Source organism: Mauremys mutica, chromosome 13, assembly GCF_020497125.1.
Source record: "Mauremys mutica isolate MM-2020 ecotype Southern chromosome 13, ASM2049712v1, whole genome shotgun sequence".
In the NCBI taxonomy this organism is placed as follows: Eukaryota; Metazoa; Chordata; order Testudines; family Geoemydidae; genus Mauremys; species Mauremys mutica.
In genome coordinates this window covers 10,534,370-10,551,254 of record NC_059084.1, presented here as the reverse complement: position 1 = coordinate 10,551,254, position 16,885 = coordinate 10,534,370, and the positions used below count along the sequence as shown (strand labels likewise).

Sequence of the window (16,885 nt, the reverse complement as noted above, 5' to 3'; positions counted from 1 at the left end):
TTGTTGAGAATCCATAATTCTCAAATGGGAGATAATGGGTAAATCCCTAACCCCACTGACATCAGTAGCAAAACTCGCATTGACTTCAGTGGGAACCAAGATTTCATCCACTACGTCCCTTCTAAAGGAAGTTGTGGTTCAAATCAGTATATTATCTGCTGAATATTAATATTTCCCTGTATCGTTCCCATCATCTCTTTAGCCAGCTGATTAGTTTTAGTAACAATTGTTTAAGTATTTGTACAATAAGTACCTGAATTGGGTGTTTGTTATTAGGGATACTGAGCATCGCAATAAAAATTGGGACTCGTCTACACCAGAACCAAAAAAATACTGAGAGACGGTGTGTAGTTTGTAAAGAGGAGCTGAAGATTCACACACAGGCAAAATTCAATGCTCTGGAGGGGGAAGTTCACTACGGGAGTGGTGTGGGCCAATTCCCTCCCCAACCTGCACATACATTTCCCCATTAATGTGAATCGGTGAAGTTATCTTCTTTCTGTAGTTACATTTCAGTTCCCAAATACTCAGTTTTTCCACATGCAACCTAGTTCCCCTCAAGTTAAATCCTTGGGGTGAAAACCTGATCCCACTGAAGTCGATGGGAGTTTTGCCACTGACTTCAGTGGGGTCCAGATTTCACCTTAGAACAGCAGTTCTCAAAGTGAGTTGCGACCCATTTTACTGGGGTTGCCAGGGCTGACTTAGATTAGCTGCAGTCCAGGGCCGAAGACTGGGCAGTGGAGCTCAGGTTACAGACCCCCTGCCTGGGGCTGAAGCCCTTGGGCTTCAGCTTTGGCCCCCACCACCCAGGGCAGCGGGGCTAGGGCAGGCTCAGGCTTCAGTCCCCCCCTCTGTGGTTGTGTAGTAACTTTTGTTGTCAGAAGGGGGTCGTGGCACAATGAAGTTTGAGAACCCCTGTCTCAGAACTTACAGAATATCCTCACCAACATTCAGCTGAGGCTTGAGAGCATAATTTTTCCAGACAATTTTATTTTGACACACAATTTCTCTGTACTATTCCTACAGAGAATCAGCACAGCAAGTGGAGATGGAAGACATTACTGCTATCCTCACTTCACCTGTGCAGTGGATACAGAAAACATCCGGAGGGTTTTCAATGACTGTCGGGACATTATTCAACGGATGCACCTTCGCCAATATGAGTTGTTGTGATGGAGAGCACTTTTTTCTGTGTTTTGGACTCCTTATTCCTTATTAAAAAAAAAAAAAAAGAAAAACAAAAAAGAAACAAAAAAAAAACCTTGCCCACATAGGGTGGAAGAGAACTGTTGCAGTCTCCCTCTGATTTGCACCCCTCAACTTTTTCTCCTTGCTGGACAATAGCAGCACTTCTAAGCTTGCTTGTGTCCCCCTCAGACAGTTTGAAATGGCACCTAAAATTTAAAGGCCATTTTCATGGGGGGTTCCCTAACACTGTTGTTAACTAAATAAATTAATTAATTTAAGGCCCTGAATGTGGAGCACCTGAAAGGATTGGGGATAAAATTTAAAAAGTTAACAAAAAAAAAAAGAGGAGGAGGAGAGAAAACCTTAGGTAATTTAGCACTGTTGTGGGCATAATCATATAACCCATGATCTCAACTTTGTATCCATTCACTGCATCAGACAAAAGAAGGTGCCAAGTCACAGACCAAGTTTGAAGACAGACACTTGAGTTTGGTTCTCTGACTGTAATGTGGCTTTGAACGGAAATACTGACAATTCTACAACAGACCTAGACAGTGCAAAAACTAACCGCTACCTTTCAGAAGGGTATTTTTAAATCCAGTGTTGGTGGTCTTAAGATGACCATGGACGTTAAGAATTGAACTGCGTATGGCCTGTGATTGCAGAAAGAGTTAACCACACACTGTTTTCCGTTTGTCCACTGATGATCCTGTCTGCTATAAAAATCATTATCTGGACTTTAGTCCTCACGGTCTTTCCCTTCTTTTTCTTCTCCCCGCCCTCATTTTTTTATTTTACTGCTGGATTATTATTCTTGTACAGACTGTAAAATGTATTATTTTGTACAACTTTATTGAAAAAATAACTTGTAGAAGATCTTTGTGCCTTGATTATGGCTGTACCTGTACAATGAGCTAAGATGTAAGTATGTTTGATTGCGCTGTACAGCTTTGTCAACCCTATCTGCAGCATTAGCTCAAGGTAGGGAAAATTTATCTGTAGTTTAGTTTTTCTGGTTTATAAAAGAAGGAAAAATACTGTTTAGTAAAAAACAAAAAAAAACAAAAAAAAGTACAAATTGTGCAAACTTAACCACTTTAAAAGTGAGGTCTTCAACAAGTGACCAGATGTTGCAGCATCATGCTTTTTAATTTTTAGCTTTAATTCATTTAAATCTCTATCCAAATGCAAAACATGGCTTGTTTCTACATAAACCAAATTTTGCTACAAATTATAAATGTTAGTCTTTGGTCATTCATAGTCCTTTTTGCAAAAGTCAAAAGCAGAACAAAAACAAACACATAGGTATCATGCAGGTCTGGTGACCATCTGTAGACTAGGCCAAATACCCCACCAAACTCCGCTATCCTGCATGGGCATAATACTACGAGAATGATACAGTGTACACCGCCCTTGGATTTGGCCACTGAATTCCAGTTTCAAATGACATTTTTATCTCTCTTTTAATAAAGAGATATCTTAGAACCTTTTTATTTTATATTAACTATATAAGTAGCTTAAAGTGAACATGTGTGGATTTTTTTCTTAAACTTGAATAATTTATGCAAATTATATGCTTAGAACAACATGTGGTACAGTAAAAAGAAAAAAGAGCAAAAATCACTGTAGCAATAAGAGAGCATGTAATTTTAGTAACTACTACACTGCTTTATATTTTATACCTAGGTGTTTTATGTCTCTGTGAGTGTATTACTTTTTCATGTGTCTAAACCTATGTGTACAATTTGTACAAAGTCAAAAATTACAGCTGTAATAACACATCTAGAACAGTGTTAGCATATATTACTCAAACACCCTTCTCCGCTCCCTCCCTCCCACCTACTCCCCCCAAACCAATCTGGATCTTAACACAGTGAATTTTTTAAAAATTACCTCTTTGCTTTCGCACTAGCTTTTTTCACAAGACGTTAATTTCTTTTTGGGAAGAGGTCCAGTTTCAATTAATGCTAGGGTGTGGTCAGCAATGTCTGTGTGGCTAGATTTGCTACAGGTACTGGATGCCTTTTTAATATTACGAACTGTAACGATGCAGAATTGAGAATGTTTTGTTATTGTTGCTTTTGTGGCTTCCTTTAATGAGGAAATTAACCACCTAGTCCATTTTCACACATGCAGAAAGCAAGGACTTAGTGTTGGTAATATCTCATTCCCCACTTGGTTCAGAATGACTAGTGATCTTTCAGAAGACGCTAAATTGTCTTGAAGCTTTAGCTGCAATGGCTAATGAGATTTGAAAAACCTGTCTGTCCAGTTCACAAGCTGGAAAGCTGCCATCTGAACCTTGTGAATCGGTAGAAGAGCTTGACCCAAAATAGCCCTCACATTCTTAGATTGGAATCACTACCTGTAGGTTAAGGGTTGGGGTTTCAGTAGGTAAAAGTGGGATGAAAAAGAAAAGGAAATAAAACATGAGCCTTAATTTTTGTTACAGAAGCCAAAACCTTTAAGTTTAGTGCCAACCCTTATCTTTTTAAGCCTGGAGGAAGTTGGTGGAAGCACCAAATTTATATACGGGGAGGGGGGGGGATCTAATGGTAAGGGATGTAATCTCTGATCTGAGAAAAAGAAAGCACCTCCTCTTAAAAATACAAAAACTATGTCAAACTCCTTCCTCTGACAATGACAAGGATACACAAGCATAGGTAACAAAGAAGAAATCTATAAGACAATAGCATTTTAAGAAACTTTCCTATAAAGCTTTATATGAATGGAAATGTTTAGGAGATGCTTTTTTTGAGCAAGAGCGAGAGAGAAGGCAATGTATTGAAAAGTCAGGTTGCACATGTATGGAGTGTGTGTGTGTCTTAATGTCTCAGTATTGCCTTTGTTAGTTTCTTCAGTAGTCCATGCAGTTTGGTGGCCTGGTAAACGCAAGTCTTATTTTTAACAGCTTTTCTTTTTTTTTTTGTTTTTATTTTTAATACAAAACCATAAAGCTTTAATGCTTGCTATTTAATTAGTAACTGTGTTTTCTTCTCTCTCTAATTTAGTAGCCATCATTTGAAGTTATTTGAACCATTCCAACTTAACGCTTGCTTTTATTTTCTTACTTTTATTATTTTCCCTCCCCGTCCCTCATTTATTTATTTGAACTTCTTGTTTTCATAATTGAGGACTTTCACCTTTTGTCTCATTCACCTGTTTGGGCATTTCTGACCCTTACATCCAAGACTTTGCTCGTTCTACTCAGTATTCATTGATGCTGAAGTGTAAGATACCTGCAAATGTAAACACTACCACTTCTATTAATAAAAACCAATACAGTGTTTTAGGGGCACGTTTGCATCACTATAGTTAAGGTTGTGTCAGTATTTCCATTATAAACCCATAGGGGGAGTCTATACCTTGGCACCAAATTGCCCCAGGCTAAATCTTGCCATACAAGGCTTCTGCTCCAGCACGATTTGGAGGGTTGGTTTTTAAACAATTTCCAACACAAACTTTTGGTTCTGTTTTAAATTATACAACTGTTTTGTTGGTCAGGGGTTGATTTAAAAACAAAGATTGGTTCAAGATATTTTTGGCACTTGTATAACTCAAAAACGGTTCTGATTTAAAACATAACCTTTGGCAAGTCAGTAATCTACCATATGATCTGATCACTTTGGGTATTTTGTAAAAATGATGATAATAAATTGTAGCAGTGTTGTGGTTTCAAAATCAGCTACTGTGCATTTGCAGTAACTTATTTCACCCCAAGGATTTTTAGCAGTGTGGACTTAGTGTACATGTGCACCAGCCAGTGTGATACAGCCAATAGACATGTCTCCAGAGGTGCTTTCTATGGTCTGTTAAGGGAAATAATCTATTAACTGTGGAGGATTTACCCTACAAACCCAGATAGCTCAGACAGCATCAACAATGACCTTTTTAAATGGAGGGTGACATCCTGGCCTGATAGAAGTCCATGGGAGTCTTTTTCTTACTCACTCACTTCATTGGGCCAGGATTTCCCCCAAAATGTGTGAATGGGGACTAACATGAGGAACGGGAGCTAATTCCTGTTGTCTCGTACTGCACACTTTCAGAATTGGTACATGCAGCAGGATATTTTTTAACCAATAAATCTATGCATAGATTTATCATTTGTTTATAGGCATTTTTGTGGTGCTCATCACAGTAGTATCTGTGCACCTTATAACCATGAACATTCCTGTGAAGTGGGATGTTTGTATTAAATCCCCATTTTACGAATGGGGAAATGAGGTACAGAGAAATGAAATGATTTACCTAAACCACAGAGAGAGCCCAAATTTGGGGCTAGAATCCTGGTCATCTGAGTCCCAGTCCAGTGCCTTAACAATGAAACCATTGGTTATTGGTGCTATATAAATGCTGAAGGTAGATAAAATAATTACGAGCTATCAAATAATACAATTTACATTGGAGGAGAAACCCCCTTCTCTGCTTTTTCGTACAATACATGTTTTTATCCATGTTGGCAGTGTTAGCACTGAATCCTTTTCCCTGTGAAGTCAATGACAAAACTCCTGTTAACTTTAAAAAGCAGAATCAGGCATATAGAGTTGCATCAGTGGCAGCTAAGGGCAGTCAGCAACTTACAAAACCAGACCCTTGTTCCTTCATAAGGTATGTTGTGTTTATACCACCATGAAAAATATTTATAGGCAAAATTTCATTGCATTCAGAGAGGAAAACTACCCCTCTCCTTCAGCTTGGTGTTTCTGAAATTCAGCGTTAGGGGGAGGAACCTTCTTCTGCTTTAACAAACTTAGAAAAGTTTTTGAAAATAAAATAAGTTACAAAGGGGATTTCTGAACCTCAGTTGGTGAAAGCCCTGACACCAAAAAATGACCTCATTTGGAGACTGGCAAGGTGGGAGTTCCAGCATAACATACAGAACTAGTTTCCATCCTATTGGTGGAACCATCCAAAAATGAAGTTAATCAGTTTGTTTGAATATTAAGTATGAAAGCTGGTATTTCATTTGTTAGGTCAGTGTTAAAGCAGGATGGGAACTGCTTTTGAGTATCATTCTGTCAGTGTCACACACAGGTCAGTAAATGGCAGCCATCAGTATTAGGCTCATAATAACCGTTGTACATAATTGTATTTTCAGTTAAATTTCTTTATTAATGGTGAAAACTGCTTTTCATCCTGTCTACTTTTAATGTGCTAAGCGAAGCTGAAAAGGATTTTGGGGTGATAGTGAATCACAAATTAAATATGAGTCAACAATGTCATTCAGGCTAATGTCAAAAGGTTAATATCATTCTGGGATGTATTAACAGGCAGAGCAGTCCCTTGGGTAGGGCGAATTGGGGCGACCGCTCTGGGCCCTGTGCTTTGGGGGGGCCCTGCGGGCAGGTGCAATTGGCCAGTGCGGTCGGTCCCGGAAGACACAGGCACAGAAACTATGGGTGCGGGGGGTGCTGCAGTACCCCCAGGCTCTCGGCTGCTACCCTGCATGCCCAAGGCTCTGCCCGGCCGCCAATGCAGAGCGGGCACCCAAGTCGCCAGGGGCTGATTTGCCCCGGGCCGTGCACTCCCCCTAGGGATGGCCCTGTTCACAGGAGTGGTGTATGTAAGACATGGGTCATAATTGTCCCACTCTACTCAGCACTGGTGAGGCCTCAGCTGGAGTGCTGTGTCCAGCTTTGAGCACCACACTTTAAGAAAGTTGTAGACAAATTGGAGAGAGTCCAGAGGAAAGCTGCAAAAATGATAAAAAGTTTAGGAAACCTGACATATGAGGAAAGGTTGAAAAAACTGAAAAGAGATGACTGAGGGTGGACCTTACAGTCTTCTAATATGTTAAAGGTTTTACAAAGAGGCCGGTAATCAATTGTCCTGCATGTCCACCAAGGGTAGGAAAAGTAGTAGTGGGCACAATGGAGATATAGATTAGATATTGGGGAAAACCTAACTATAAGGGTAGATGAGTCCTGGAATTGGTTACTGAGAGACGTTTTGGAATCTCTGTCATTGTAGGCTTTTAAGAACAGGTTAGACAAACACCTGTCAGGGTGGTCTAGGATTACTGGCGCCCATGGGTGGTGGGTGAAGCCCCTTGTCCCCCCTCTTCCGGCCAAGGCCAGGCCCCCACTTACTGCTCTCAGCCCCCCGACGTGGCCCCAGCCAAGGCAGGGGGTGGGGGTGGCTGAGAGCTCGGTTAGGGCCATGAGTGAGGGGGCAGTGGGGCTGAGAGCTCATCTAAGGTCGAGCTCTCGGTCCGGCAGGGACTGTGGCGGAGAATCAGCCCTTGCCGGAGCTCCAAGTCTGGAGCCCCTCCCCCGTTCCGCACCTTCCCCCGCAGCTCTGCCCCCCACTTGTTCCTTTGGGTCATCCCCCCCCCACTGTGGCCCAAAGACTGGAAAAGATCCCTGGCTGGAGGAGCAAGAGCTCTTCCAGGCTGGAGCTGTGGTGAGGGGAGATTTTTCTGGGAGCTCCAAATTGGCTGGGGCCCATGCAGTAATCTGCCACTGCCCCTACTTCCCCGGACAGTGCAAGGTTTGGGGAGGCTTGGCCTCCCCTAGCCTCTATTCCGAGGCACCCATGCATGGTCCTGCCTCAGTGCAGGGAGCTGAACTAGATGACCTCTTGAGGTCCATTCCAGCGCTACATTTCTATTACTCTAAAATGGGCACAGTTTAAAGCACAGTCCTTTAAAGAGTGACATTGTGGGGCTCTGTGTCCATGTCTATCACTGATTTCTGCATCAAATGTGCTTGGTACTTAGGAAAAATGCCTTTTTACTTCTCTGTCAACCCTGCAAATTTGGCCAGGGCTCTGGAAGTCAAGCTGGGTTCTTTCCATCTTGTGCATCATCACCAGTAATAAAAGTTCAGTGACACCTATGCAGTGAGATGTAGTTGACTGAAAGTTGGTAAACAATTGTCTTGAGGAACAAGATAGAATAGAATCCACAGCTCGTTCCGTCCGACTGGCTCTGCATTGCTAATATGAAAAGCAGCAAAAATTTACTTCGGTCAATAAAGTCTGAAAACATGACCCAGAATACATGTGTTGAGTGAGATTATCAAATAGCGCTAACTGCACTCTGAGGCTGGAACAAATGCAAAGAATTTCAAAAGTTAAGGCTTGAACACTTCTCCTCTCCTTCCTTAACTCACTTTGGTTCTTTTCGCATTAAAAATGTCATGTAATAACTACCCTGTGCTAATGTCAAACCTCTGCAATGCCTCATCAAGGCGTGAGTAAGGACAGATTGAGCGCAGGCTAGTGTTGCTTTGAATTCGTTTCGTTTTGTTGATTTGTTATATAATCTAAATAATGGTTTTGGGCCGGTGACTTTCATTTGGCTATAAAACATGAAGTACAGTATTTCTCTCTTTGTAATTGTCCCGCTCTTGGTCTCACGTAAGAATTTGCTTGTATCATTTGTACAAGCAATATTCCAAAGTGAGGAGCAGCCAGAGAACCGGGTTTGTCCCACCAGGATCCTGAGCACCACTTCAGTCCTGCGAACGCAGTATTGAGGGCCCTTTGGAGGGATTCCCATTCAAATTCATTTTCACTCTGTTACCACTCCTAGGTTTGCCAAGTTGAGGAGAATTTCCATGGAAGGGAGTGATAAAACCCCAATAGAAACTGATGGATGAAGACACCTCAACCCTTTTATAAACCTAGAACTCTATGAAACAATGCAGGTATCTTGGGAAGAGTTGATGATTCTCAGTAGTCATCATCTGAGTTCTGCTGTTTGCTTGAAGGCACCATCTCCAAAAGGGCATCCAAGGAACAGATTACATTAAAGGCTCTGGAGTTTGCCCTGATTTCTATTCCCACAGGTTAGAGCCATGCTGGGCTGCAAAGTTACACATGTGTAACAGGCTCTGCGAGCCCAGTGCTCATACACACAATAGCATGTTAATAAAATACCTGTGCCTAAAGTTCCACCACAACCAGGTTGTTTGGTTCAATACTGTACCCCATAAACCTCTACTCTGCTCTGCTCTTGGGAATACCACTGGGTTGTGCCTCTTTCTTTTCCACAGCTGCTGTGAAAGACAACAGGAGACAGCCCCATGAAGGATCAAAGGAATTGGAGAAAATGTCAGGGGTAGAAAAAAAATGGGAGGATTTTTTCATTCCTCAGTGTAAGTTTCTCAAGTTTGGATCATTATAAAACTTATCCAAGGCAATGGGGGCTATTTCATTAAAATGATTAGGATGCCCTAAACTAAGGAACATGACTGAAAAACACAAAATATCCAAGTTGAAAGCTTGTTGGTAACACAGAGAGAGATCGATTGGTGCTTGCTCTGGTATTAGGTAACATGGGTTCAATTTGAAAAGTACCTGGGTGTATCGTGAGGTTCTGTTGTTTAGCAATTTACAGTATATAACAATAGTTAACTTGAACATTTTAAAGAGGTATTATAATCGTGCTGCTTCGTCTCTAATCGGTGGCCACTCATGCTCGTCCCCCACTTCCTTGTTTTGTCTCTAAAGTATTTCCCAGTTACCTAGCAAATTGTCTTCATGTTGCAGTGTTACCCTTAAATTGTGAATCTCAAAGTCAAAAAAGTGCTTAATCTTGAGCTTTTCTTCCAAGAAGAAGAGTCCTTCAGCCACATCTCATTAGCCTAACTTGATGCTGCTATATTTTCTTGGTGGACCTGAAAGCTATTAGAACCTTATTTCTATTTGAATGTATTGACTGGGTCTTAAAGGGCTACTGATTACTGAAATACTAGCTTCTACTAAATGAATTCGGTGAGAGGTGAGGGCAGGGGTAATTAGGTTAGAGAGAACAATTCCAGGGTGGAATGTGTGAAAACACATAAATGGAAGACAAACTTTGGTATGAAATCAGCTCTTCTCCTTGGGGTTTGTTTTTTGTTTTATTTTTATTTCCCTGATAAGCTTTAGTTTGCAAAAAATATTTCCCAGTCTTGCATGAAGTCAGGTTGGTCACACTCACGTCCAGCTCTCTGATACAATACTTAGCACTTGCATAGTGCTTTACTTACACTAATCCTCACAACAGCCCTGTGAAGTAGGAAGTCTGAGGCGGTGGCAGGTATGGTAACTTGTTCAAGACCACACAGCTAGTTGGTTGCAGGGTCTGAATTCAAACTCAGGCGTTTGACAGTCCACTCATAGCATATTCCTCTGGACCATATTAGCCTCACATATGAAAGAAAGGTAGTGTAAATAACTGTGCAATTAAGAGGGGAAGTCCTGTTTATTTATTTACTGGAAAATTAAAACTCTTTAGGACATTCAGGTAAATTTAAGTGCATTCATTATAATGCAACATTAAACGTTGCACTGAAACCTTGAAAAACACCAACGCATACGGGAAAGTACAATAACGCCAAGGGGACATCAACATTATTTCTATTCAGAGTTGTAAAAGCATAGTTGGCAAATTGCAAGTTCTGGTAAACTCAGAATATTTAGTAACAATTTAACTGATACACTGAGGCTGACTTTCTTATCTCACTTTGCCTGCTGTTTATTGACCTAAGGGAAAAAAGCCTGGAGATGATGCTTTTTCTGCAAAGGGTCACTCAGCTAAAGTTTGACTTTGGTGCCGTCCCTGGTTTTCCTCTCTAGGAACGTTGGAAGTAAATGCTTTGAGTATTGTTCATTCTTATATATAAAAAGGTGAAAAATAATTTTCTGTTACTGTAATCAAAATAAAGAAATACAAATATATAAAGAGTTAAAAACTTCTTTTAATTTTAAGATCCAGTCATTGAAAGTGCTCGTGTCACTTATTCTTAACATTGGATCTAGTGACGGCATTTGCTGCTGTGGACTATTGAATCCTCCCGCAAGGCCTAGGTGATAAGTTTAGGTATTACAGCGTGGCTGTAATTGTCACCCCCAGAGGACAGCAGTCCTGATCATTGTCATCGAGTGAATTCTCAGCCTGTCCTGGGAATGCTTATGGGGACTACGAACAGAGTGTGTTGACGGTGAAGCTCTAAATATAACAGACCTCTCCATTGGCCAAACACCCTACTTAAGAGGTGCACATATCAGGGACCTCGAGATTTGTGGGGGCGGGGGAAGGGGAATGGTATTCCCACACATGCAGGGACATCTCCTGAGATCTGCTGTGCAAAGCCCCTTTATTTGGGCTTTCTGTAGGGAACGAAGATTTGGTCCTAAACCTATAGTTTGTGTGTGTGAAATATAAATTATTTATACCTCCAAGATATGAGCCAGCAAAGCCATATATAGATTTTAGTGACCATTTATTTACGTTGATACAGCTTTCACTGACGTCTTCCCTGTCCTTCCTTTTCAAACCCCTCTGTATTGTTTTATTACTCCCATTCATTGCCTTATGTCTGCAACAAGACGGTAAGCTCTCTGGGACAGTGGCCACGTCTTTCTCTCTCTATTACAAAATGCCCAAGACACTCTTAGGTGCTGTAAAATACTAAACATCAGAATTGCAGACCCAGTGCAATTACAGACCTTGCCACCTTCCACCAGCAAAGCTCATTTCTTCAGGCTGCCCTCTCTAACAAACGCAGAGCAGCATGCACATTTAATAAAAACCACAAAATTGCACTGAACACACAATTCTTCCCCTGAGGAGGGGATGAGAGAGAAGGAAGCACCTGTGACATGTTAAGTCATGTCACTTGTTGCACTACTGGAAGGTGCTTGGATGTTCGTACAACACCCTAGCACAAAGGGGCCCTGGTGCATGGCTGGGGCTCCTGGGTGCTATGGAATCCTAATAACACGGTGCTGAAGATGGCACAGGCATTAGATGGCATTAGAATATAATAGTACAGCTGTGGGAGAAAGAACCGATTCTATTCTGGTTTGTGCATTATTAACTGCATTGTTAACCAAGTTCCACTAGCAGAGCCTAATTCTGCCCTCTGTAGACAGAGAGATTGCAAAAGTGTAACTAAGGGTGGAATTTGACCTGTAAAACTTATTTATTGGAAATAACTTTTTGCACCACACATGACTAACCTGTGGACTTCGTTGCCACATTAAATCATTGAGGCCAAGAGGTTGGTGGAATTTGATAAAGGCTCTTCAAACTTTCTCTTCAAAGTGAAAGGATTGTAAAAATTTTAACTGAAATCCAGTATTTGCAGATGACTGTAACTACCACAGAAATAACTTGTATCATAACTGCTACATATTTGCATGGAAAAACCTCTTCGGTACAATCCAGACACTTGTTTAAAATGAGAGAGGATGAAAAAAATCATCCTTCATGCTTCAAAGCAAACGTCAATATTAACTGATAAGGGTGAGGAAGACACCTTTTTCAGGTACTGTCTCTGGGTTTCTTGAACCTTGCCATCTGCTCCTGGCCACTGCACAACATGGATAATTGGTTTGTTCTAGTGAGACAATTCTTGTCTATTTATGGTGATGCAGTAGAAGCAAGAAATAACTGAGCTTACCTTGCAGGACTGGCTTTTAAAGGAAAACACATTTTTACTTGTATACTGAACTTATATAGGGAATTAATAAGATTCACACAGACCTTCTGCTACCATCGTAGTGTCACTTGTCAGAGTACAGTCACATTTTAAGATGCATCCACTTTCGACAATTGGACTGGGACTTACTGTTGTTTTGTTTCCCAATACCTCTCTCCAATCTTGTCTCCATTCCCTTATTGGTTTTCTGGGACCATCTCTCCCCCTGATTATTATTCCCTTATATATAACCACCAATTCTTAGCCACTTCCTTCTTGCCACTATCCTGTTGGCTGAGGGAGGACTAGAAACTTCTTTATGAGAGTGTCATTGCTACTAATTAACTAGACAGAGTGGTTGGTGTGCAGTGAGGTAAATCACTCTGTCCTTCCACCTTCCCCCACTTCCTTCCAGACTCAGCAGGCAACTTTCACTAACACCTGCCAACTTGTTACAGGAGAAACATTACTCCTGCATTATTGAGCTCAGCCATGAATTTAGTATGTTCAGTAGCACAGACAAAGAATACAGACCACATTTTCATTTAAGCTCATTCTTAAATTTCCATGTCTGCCTAGAATGGGGACAAACCAAACTTTTGTGCATAGTAAGGGGTAAATGTTATCTTCAAAGTCACAGGAACCCTTTAACATCAGTGAAGGAAGAATTTCACTCTCACGGCTTGGATTCCAAAAGGGTCTTTCATGTGTGCCCCTTTCTCCCCAACCATCCCTTCCATTTTTGCATGTGTCTTTTAGAGCGTGGAAGATGCAGTATTTTACGTGTTGGAGTTCTATAAAAGAGTTTGCAATTATTTGTGGGTGCAAATCTACAGGCATAATTTGCAAGTCACTGTTGCACAGTGCATTCTAATGTTAAAGATTGTATTTTGAAATCTATATGGCTTCCATCCAGGCCCTGTGTCTACTTGCTTTGTTTGTATTCAGAGCACATAGATTGTGTTGGGTATTGATCTGCAGTAACCAAAAGAGTTAAGCAGCTGCTTATCTTCTATCATTTTGTCTAATCTACAGCAGAAAACTTAACATGTGGGAATAAAATGCCAGCCTGGACCTCTTCCAAATAGCTACAGAAATAATCATGTTACTTTGCATGGTGTTTTTGAAGCAAGAAACATGACGCACAGTAAAACGCCAAAGTTAGGAGCCTATGCAAATAATTTGTCTCTATATAAATTAATAATTGATCCAAGTTTCCTCTTCATAGGGAAAGGACTGTAATATTTTAACTGAAATCCAGTGTATACAGATGACGGAAATAGTGCCAGCTCTAGGTTTTTTGCTGCCCCAAGCAAAAAAAAAAAAAAAAAAACCTCCAAAAGCGCAACTGCTGCCCCCAGAATGCCACCCCTGCAATTGTGCTGCCCCAAGCAGGTGCTTGGTTTGCTGGTGCCTGGAGCCGGTCCTGAACAGAAATAACTTGTATCATAACAGCTACTCATTTGTATGGAAAAACCTCTTAGTTACAATTCAGAGAAACACCTGGAATTCTTGATTGAAATACATCACAGACAGTAAAGGCTAAGGCAGTGAAAGTCTTCTAGTAATGAGAATATCTTAAAGATAACAAGTCTGCAAAGTGCTTTATGGTTCATTACATATATCCAGGGATCACTTCACCCACCGGCAAAATGCAGCCTTCTTGTAGCCATTCTGTACCAGTGTTACCTTATCTAAATAATTTCTGTATAACACATGGATGTGGTATATAGGCACTGAAGTGGGTTTTTTTCAGTTTGTTTCTTTTGTGTGTTTGTTAGGAGAAACTAACAATCCAATTGAAAGAGGAAGGAGAATTTAGAAAGACACACATGTAACAGCTTGATTTGGAGTTTATACATAGCTGTTAGGTCAATCAGAAATGGTTCAGGCCTTGGAATTACAGATCCTGTGAAAGTTACAATAACAGCCGCCTCCCCACTAATGGGGGGATCTTCTGTGTTACTCAGAGAGAAGGGAGTGCTGGGCAGTCACTAGGCTGACCAGATGTCCTGATTTTATAGGGGCAGTCCCAATTTTGGGTCTTTTTCTTATATAGGCTCCCATCCCCCCCCCCCCCCCCGGCTGTCCCGATTTTTCACATTTGCTGTCTGGTCACCCTAGCAGTCACCAGGACTACTCTTGGCAATGCCAGGTTTTTGCTTTGTGGTTTCCCATGTGAGTATTGATCAGGCTGGACTTTGAAGTCTTAGTGTTTGGTTTCCCTTTTTGTACAGGATAACTTGTCTTGATTTTCCTCCACCTTCCATTAGATGGGACAGCATAGTAGCTGTCTTGCAACCATCCTCCAAAAATCTGTCCTACAGTTTGCAGCCTTGCACACCGTTCTGGATTATAAACACAACATACAAGTGATCTGATGAAGCGTGAGAGGTACATACATTGTTGTTACTCTTGGAGGATCTGCCTCTTGTCTTTGCCCTGGCTAGAGTAGCTTCAGGTGCAGTATAGAAATGTCTTATTTCTATACTGTAAGTCAACTGTTCCATACAGCTCAAGTGTGCCATGTACCTTGAGATAGAATTAAAACTACTCACACCAGAACGGAAGATGTAATTGGAGTTCCCACTTCTCCTTGAGCTTGAATGGGGCATTTCTAACTGTGCTACCACATTGCATTGCTGCTTAGTACTTGCCTTTTCTACCCACAGAGTTTCAGCACTCAGGAGTTGGTTACAACAGCGCAATCTGCTCAGCAGCGATACTGGTAGCATTAGAATCTGATAACCCAAATATAGCACAGATATTGCTTCTGTTAACTACATAGGGCTGCACCAACTAAAATATATGTCGACTGAAAACAAAACTTGGGCTTGATATACCCATACCACTATCCAAAAAACGAGGTACCATTTGCCCACTGCTTAATGCCACTCCTGTAAGCTGAATTGTTCCACGTTGTTAACCTCAATGACTAGATGGGTGCTACGTTCTTCTCCTTTCACTGCTGTCAGGTGCCGATTGCCACCTGACTAAAGGGAAATGTACCAAAAACTGTGGTTTGAGCATTACTCCTGGGGGAATTCTGCGCATGCACAGAATTTATGTCCCCCCCGCAGATTTCTTTGCTTCCCTGCAGAAAAATGACTTTCCGACAGGGAACCAAAGGGAAGCCACAAGAGTTGTCATGCCACCCTTCCCAGCAGGATGTTTTGGGTGCCCAGGGCAGCTGGAAGAGAGGTAAATCGCTGTGGGGCAGGGGACTCCTACCCTGCACCGGCCTCAGCTGCTAGTTCCAGCTGGGCTGGGGAGGATGGGACTTCCTCTTCCCCTGCATGGCATCCAGGGCTGGGTCAGACCCACCCACAGATTTCTCCTCTGGCTGCAGGAAGCTTTGCAAACTCCCCCTGCTTCCTGCACCCATTGCTCCTCAGCTGCAGGGGGAGGGATCCCTTTTCCCCCATCTGCCCAATCCCCATGCATGCAGATCCTCCCACTGAGCCTCCCCTCTCCCCCTGCACTCAGAACCCTCCCAATGAGCACCACTCCCCCTCTACCTGGACCACCTCAATGAGCCATCTGCACCTGGATCCTCACCCCACTGAGCCCCACACCTCCAGCATCTGGACCCCACACTCAGACCCCCCTCCGAGCTCTATCCCCTCCACACCCAGACCCTCCCCCCCCACTGAGCCCCAACCACCTTCACCTGGACTCCCATGCAGACTCCTATTACCATTGCACCCAGAACCCTCCAACAAGCCCCTGTGCATCCAGATCTCCCTGCACCCGGGTTCCCCCCCTGAGTTGCCCACACCCAGATTGCCCCACACAGAACCCTCTCAACCCACACTTGGATCCCCCCACACTAAGCCCCTCCATACTTGAATCCTTCCTGAGCCTGCCTGCCCACACTCAGTGCACCTGGCATGGACAGGTAGGGCCTGGGGGGTTTCTGGGGCAGACCCGGTCCCTGCGCTCTGTCAGGGTTGGATGCAGCCTCACCGCTGAGTCCATGTCCCGGAGTGGGAGCTGCACAGTGATCTTCCACCTCTGTGCAGCCGGTGGACTGTTCTCCCCAATGCCATGCTGGAGCCTCCATATTTATTTGACGAATAAAAATTCTGTGTACAATATTTTAAAATTCTGCAATTTTTAATGTTTTGGTGCAGGGTGCCCTCAGGAGTAGAACATGCTCTTTATTCTAAAGCGAGATTTCCATTGGCCTCCAGGCTTTGTCACTTTACTCCAAGTCTTTTCTCATAAAAATGGTCAGTGTTGCTTTAATAATTGAAATGTTACTTTGCTGTCTTACTCTC

At 42.3% G+C, this 16,885-nt stretch overlaps 1 protein-coding gene across 3 annotated transcripts in view; it reads left to right on the top strand.

The window, feature by feature from the left end:
* Positions 1–4,875, top strand: part of GNAS (GNAS complex locus) — a 242,887-nt gene extending 238,012 nt beyond the window's left edge. For all 3 annotated transcript variants that reach the window (XM_044986009.1, XM_044986010.1, XM_044986011.1), the window contains exon 12: positions 1,030–4,875. In XM_044986009.1, coding sequence (XP_044841944.1) covers positions 1,030–1,176 — 147 coding nt within the window. In that variant the 3' untranslated portion in view covers positions 1,177–4,875. The remainder of the gene's footprint in view (positions 1–1,029) is intronic.
* The last annotated feature ends 12,010 nt before the right edge of the window (positions 4,876–16,885 follow it).